At 46.9% G+C, this 6,368-nt stretch overlaps 1 protein-coding gene across 1 annotated transcript; it reads right to left on the bottom strand.

Moving 5' to 3' along the window:
* Positions 1-299: 299 nt before the first annotated feature.
* LOC134455160 (uncharacterized) lies at positions 300-1,788 on the bottom strand. The gene is made up of 2 exons (XM_063206197.1): positions 1,506-1,788; positions 300-1,032 (listed from the first exon to the last, which is right to left on the bottom strand). The coding sequence occupies exons 1-2, from the start codon at positions 1,757-1,759 to the stop codon at positions 459-461; spliced, it is 828 nt and encodes a 275-aa protein (XP_063062267.1). The 5' UTR covers positions 1,760-1,788; the 3' UTR covers positions 300-458.
* Between the last annotated feature and the right edge of the window lie 4,580 nt (positions 1,789-6,368).

The raw sequence follows: 6,368 nt of genomic DNA on the forward strand, positions 1-6,368 counted from the left end.
TTTAAAAACATTTTTCTTTTACATTTCTGAAAATAGGGGCAGACGAGGGTACAGGGCCCACCGGGGAAATGCCCGCTATTCCAAATGGCCAGTCCAGCCCTGTTCCACACCAGGGAGGATAAGATGGAGTACCGAGGACAAGACGGAATGCCTGGATGACTTCAAAGATTACTGTATGTCATTTACTTATTTCTGAAACTACTGTGTTAGTATAAAAACCTGTTTAGGGGAGAACGGTTCAGTTCAGATCATCCAAACAGACACTTTTTGTTTGTCAAGGCAAGACGATCAAACCCAGAGCTGTGTAATGCTTTATTTACTTTTAGACACTATGTATTAGAATAGATGAATAAATTGATTGGACGTGAGATATGAACACCACACTCTCTAACTCTTCTTCATAAAAGAACACACACAATTTTCAGTCAAATATAGGTGTACAATAGAAAGTTTTAAAGTTAAGTATAGTAATTTCCATGCACTTTCTCCATGCACTGTCTTATCACCTCTGCTGTTGTCTTCTCCAGGTCAGCAGTAGAGAAACTAGAGCTCTGCTGTTCCTCTGTGCTGCATTCATCCACTGCCAGCATCTCCTTCACTGCTTCTCCCTTTATCTCAGCAGTGACTCTACTTAATTCATCCACCTTCCTTTCATCAGCCTGACATAAGCTCTGCCCTGCTGCCCCAGCTCCTAGGCTCTCGGATTCACGCCTATCCTGCTTCATCTCTGGTGTCTTCTTCTGCTTTCTTTCGTTATCTTCCTGGGGCCAAAAGTCTAGCAGCTTGTCCACCATTTCCTCTCTCAGCCTCACCACCTCCTTTACATGTTCTTCATGTGTCCTTTCCTTTGTGCGCGTTTTCAGTTTCCGAAAATCCTCAAACTTCTTCAGTATTGCCTGCCGTTGCCTGACCCTGTCTAGTTCCGCTTCAAGCCATGCTTGCCCCACTCCCTGCCTCACTGCATTCGCTGTCAATTTTGCCGAATCGCTGGCCGTCTTGTTGGCTGCGGCACTGCCAATATCCAAAGAGGACCTTTTGATTTCATAAAGATACGTAGAGTATGACAATGTAGCTCAACAGTCACCGCATTTCTATTTCAAGGAGATCTCCATAAATGAATAGGCTACATAACTCAGAGTTTCCCCTTGCATTTTAGAGTTAAGATGCCACCTTGACAATAAACACCAACCACTAAGACTTGGATCCCTGAAGAGATAGACTTTGTAGTGCTAATGAAGCTGAAAAGCTGTGTAATACCCACCCTTCCTAGAAATGGTGCGAAAGCTGGGGATATTTACATAACACAAAGTCCTTTCAATGAACCACCTTGGCAAGGTTCCAAAATTATAAAGGTTTTGGATGGTTTTTAATATCATATTTCATATCAATCAGCAGGCCATAGCCTTTTCAATGATCATAGGCATGTGTCTTTGATACTGGCTAGCACCTCTGGCTTCACTAACGGAAATTCAGCAGGAAACACTGTGATTGAACAGATTACTCACCTTGGCTGAGTGTTCTGCATCTCCAGCCGTTGTATTGCCCTTTCCAGTTCTGCTTGAAGCCATGCTTGTCCCGCTCCCTGCTCTGCATTCACTGTCGCTTGTGCGGTCTCACTGACTGCGCCGATGGATGTCTCACTTTCGGCCTCACTTGTTTTCTTGTGCTCATCTGTTCGCCTCTCAGTCTCTTCACTCTTTCTCTCTGTTTCCAATTCATGTTTTATCAACCTCTTCTGTGCCTGCCGTTGTTTGGCCATTTCCAGTTCTGCTTGGAGCCATGCCTCTGCCCTTGATTTCAGAAAGATATGACATCACATTTCTATCACAAAGATATTTCTATTAATGACTAGGCTTGCCAGAGTTGTGACTGTTGATTTATAGCCCAATTAATGCTCAAAAAACACCCAGATGCACTAAATCCAGTTTAATTTGAACTACATTCTATTGATATCGATGGTAATATACTGTGTATACCCAATATGTAAATGAATAGATTACTCACTGTGGCAGTGTGTTCTGTCTTGAGGGGGAACATGACTAGCCCTGGGACAGCCGTGTGATAGCTGATGTGCCCTGGTCCCCTGCCTGCCTATTGTATATCTCACCGGTAAAAGGGTTCATAACCACTTATCTATGACGATTAGATGGCTAATAGCACCATGGAATGTTGAAAACAAAACATAGTAACACTGACAACATATAGAATTCTGATGTACGCAAAAACATAGCAACAGTGAACCAAATACCAGTATGTCAAAAATGTCATTACTAACTACTACCAGAGAGGTCTCTGCTACTACTACTACTACTACTACTAGGCTACTACTACGACTATACCAAAGATTATTTTAATTCCGTTTCTGCTACTACTACTACTACTACTACTACTACTACTAATAATAATAATAATAATAATAATGATAATAATAATAATAATAATAATAATAATGAAAATTTGCAAAGGCAAACAACATTTCTCTGCTCATGGTTTATTTTTGCGTTTTTTTCGGGGTTGGTTGCCAGGATAAGTTTGGGAGGCACAAACATTCTTTTCACTGTCATCATTGACAGGTATAATCTAGGGTAAGGAATGGGTTTTGGTATAGGCACAGTTTGACAGAGGTCGCACATACTGTAGAAAACCCATGAGTGGAGAAATGTCCGCCTTGACGCTTTCATGAGGACAGTTTTGTCCCGGCCTTTACAAATTTGATCAGCAGAGATTTGTTCCGGGCGAAGATGAGTCTGACATTCATGACCAGCCATAGGAAAACATGCCTCAAGTAGGCCCCCGAGGGCATACTGAGTTAGTCAAAGATTCTGTGAAAAAGTGAAAAAACACGCCACTGAGTGAACACATAGGCTGTGTAAACTCAGATGTTGAACAGCTGTGTCCTCTAAGTATAACAACAATGCCCTTTACTTTTGTAATCCACTTTTTAAGGACAGCCATAGTCATTAGCTTTTCAGTAAATATGTCAGTGTTTGCCAAAAGGCTGGTTTACATATGCTGTCCTTCCTCAAATGCTACAAGGGCAAAAGAGACGTACACTAGGCGGCATTCAAGACGCATACTACTTCAGCCAGAAAAGACTCAGACAGAAAGGAATCGAATTTGCATGTTTAATGAAGAAGATAACAATGAGGGTTGTGGTATATAATAATTTGGCGGAGGCCCAATCGTCAGCCCGGGTCAGCGAGGAAGGATCCAGATGAGCCTGCTGAGGTTTTGCTGCAGGAACTGTAGCCTACTGGACCTTCAACCCCCGGGTGGAGAATGGGCCCAACTGGTGGTGGCGGGGAAGGAGGAGGGTATTTTGACGTCGGCACCTGAAGCAGCGAAAAGGGTGAGTCAGACACGTCTTTTTAAACATGTGAGGCTGGCCTCTGATTGGCTGCAGCGTGATGGATAATAATTGAGTCCTTCCTGGCAGAACTAACGCAAGCTACATTTCAGCCAGAAAAGACTCAGACAGAAAGGAATCGAATTTGCTTGTTTAATGAAGAAGATAACAATGAGGGTTGTGGTATATAATAATTTGGCGGAGGCCCAATCGTCAGCCCGGGTCAGCGAGGAAGGATCCAGATGAGCCTGCTGAGGTTTTGCTGCAGGAACTGTAGCCTACTGGACCTTCAACCCCCAAAAAAGATGTGGGCTAACGCAGGGTTTTAACGAGCTCTTTTATTCAGAGCCCGGAGAGAAAAACTGAAACTTACCCCCAAAGAGACACAATCAAAGGCGAGAGAAGAGGACATAACGGACCCACCGTAGCTGACAACGGGAACCCACCTAAAGGAAAAATAGAGAAACGAAAAAGTGAAAACGAATAACACACACTCTTCAGCGTATGAGCTCCGCTGCACGAAACACATACCACGTTAAGGATGGATGGAGGGAACGTGGGGGCGGGGGAGGGGAGTGCAGAGAGCCGCACGAGAACACCACCACCAGTAGTTGAACAGGCAGACGAGACAATATGCCGCTTAACCACAACAGGATACGAGAAGTGTCAGATACGGACAGCAGCAGACAGAGTTTAGCGAAGTGCAGGCAACATTAGGCACTCTTGTAGAGCGCTGAAACAGAGTGCAGAGTCTCGGGCTCTGTTATAAGGAGCGATTACTCGAATGCACCGCACGGGGGCAGGAAAAGACAAGACACAGGCTGCAGAACAGGAAACGGCTGACAGAGCAGAGGGGCGCCCTTACGAGAGCTGTGCAGAGAAATTCTAGTCGGCGCAGAGTGCGCGTGCCCACCAAGGTAGCAGTGACTGGCCTCACGTGGGCAGTAAAACATTTAGGGAATTTGACGTACAACACAGGGGAAAATAACGAACAAGGCAGACAGGCGCTCTCACGGGGAGCATTGACAGATTAACTCTAATCGGCGCTGCGTGCGCATGCCTACTGAGGTAGCAGTGACTTGCCTCTCGTGGGCATAAACATGTAGGGACATTGACATACGACACAGGAGGAAAGTAACGAACAAGGCAGACAGGCGCTCCCATAGGGAGCATTGACAGACTAACTCTAATCGGCGCTGCGTGCGCGTGCACTAAGGTAGCAGTGACTTGCCTCACGTGGGCATAAACATGTAGGGACATTGACATACGACACATGAGGAAAGTAACGAACAAGGCAGACAGGCGCTCTCGCGGGGAGCATTGACAGATTAACTCTAATCGGCGCTGCGTGCGCATGCACAAGGCAGCAGTGACTTGCCTCACGTGGGCATAAACATGTAGGGACATTGACATACGACACAGGAGGAAAGTAACGAACAAGGCAGACAGGCGCTCCCATGGGGAGCATTGACAGACTAACTCTAATCGGCGCTGCATGCGCGTGCACTAAGGTAGCAGTGACTTGCCTCACGTGGGCATAAACATGTAGGGACATTGACATACGACACAGGAGGAAAGTAACGAACAAGGCAGACAGGCGCTCCCATGGGGAGCATTGACAGACTAACTCTAATCGGCGCTGCATGCGCGTGCACTAAGGTAGCAGTGACTTGCCTCACGTGGGCATAAACATGTAGGGACATTGACATACGACACAGGACGAACAAGGCAGACAGGCGCTCTCACGGGGAGCATTGACAGATAAACTCTAATCGGCGCTGCGTGCGCGTGCACTAAAGTAGCAGTGACTTGCCTCCAGTGTTGCCAAGTCCGCTTATTATAAGCGACATTGGGCTTCTTTTTTTGAGCAGTCGCTTTGAATTTTGTAAAGTCGCGGGTTGCGGTTTTTTTGGGCTTGCTCTTTTCAGGGTTGGGCTTGCTGTTTTCTCCTGCTCTGCCGGTCATTTGAATGTGTTTCTCAATGGCAACTCGTTTTTTATCACTCATCCTTACAAGTGACCCTACTACAGCATTGTTAACTGCCACTTTCTGTGGTCACTTGGGGGGATTTTAGCTGCCACGCAGACCCCTGCAAAGAGCAAGGTCTTCCCTGACTAGGCACGCGACTGACGACCCACCCCTTCGGTTGCTTATTTTGGGCTTGTTTTCACTACGCCCGTCAGTCGCTTCTTTTGGGCTTGTTTTCAGGACGTCAGTCGCTTATTTGTCGTAGAAAATCTGGCAACACTGCTTGCCTCACGTGGGCATAAACATGTAGGGACATTGACATACAACACAGGAGGAAAGTAACGAACAAGGCAGACAGGCGCTCTCATGGGGAGCATAGACAGACTAACTCTAATCGGCGCTGCGTGCGCGTGCACTAAGGTAGCAGTGACTTGCCTCACGTGGGCATAAACATGTAGGGACATTGACAAACATGTAAACAGAAAGAAAATAAGGCAGGGATATGCTCTCACAGAGAACGGTGCGTGATAAGCGCTAAGTGGCGCAGCGAGCGCGTGTGAACGGTTACCGTGCCGGGAGCCAAAACCAACCTCTACGTGACGGGGGGGTTACCTTATCGACTGCTAGAGAGCGTGATTTGAGCTTCAAGGACCGATCTGGGGTTAGGCCTGATGTAGGACTCGAAAGCCGACGAGGACCATCTCCCCAGGCGCTTGATGGAGGAGTCGGCCATACCCCTCTCCGCGGCGGTAGTGGCAGCTCCGATGCGGAATGAGTGGCTCGTGTAGCCACGTCTGGGCAGACCACATTTTTTAACCACCGAACCCAAGTGAACTCTGAACCAATCGCTGGTCATAGGCGAGCGTTCTCTAATCGAGAATAGGGGTGACTGAGGGAGAGAGCGAGATCGCAGAGATAGATAGCGCAGCATGGAAGAGTGGGGACAGAAGGTCGTGCCGAGCCGTGAAATATTAATTGTAACACCGGAACCGAGTGTGTCAGTTTTTGAGTGTTTGAGGAAGATGGAAAACGAGTGGGGCGTGAAAAGTAGGTC

Source organism: Engraulis encrasicolus, chromosome 9, assembly GCF_034702125.1.
Source record: "Engraulis encrasicolus isolate BLACKSEA-1 chromosome 9, IST_EnEncr_1.0, whole genome shotgun sequence".
Taxonomy (NCBI): domain Eukaryota; kingdom Metazoa; phylum Chordata; class Actinopteri; order Clupeiformes; family Engraulidae; genus Engraulis; species Engraulis encrasicolus.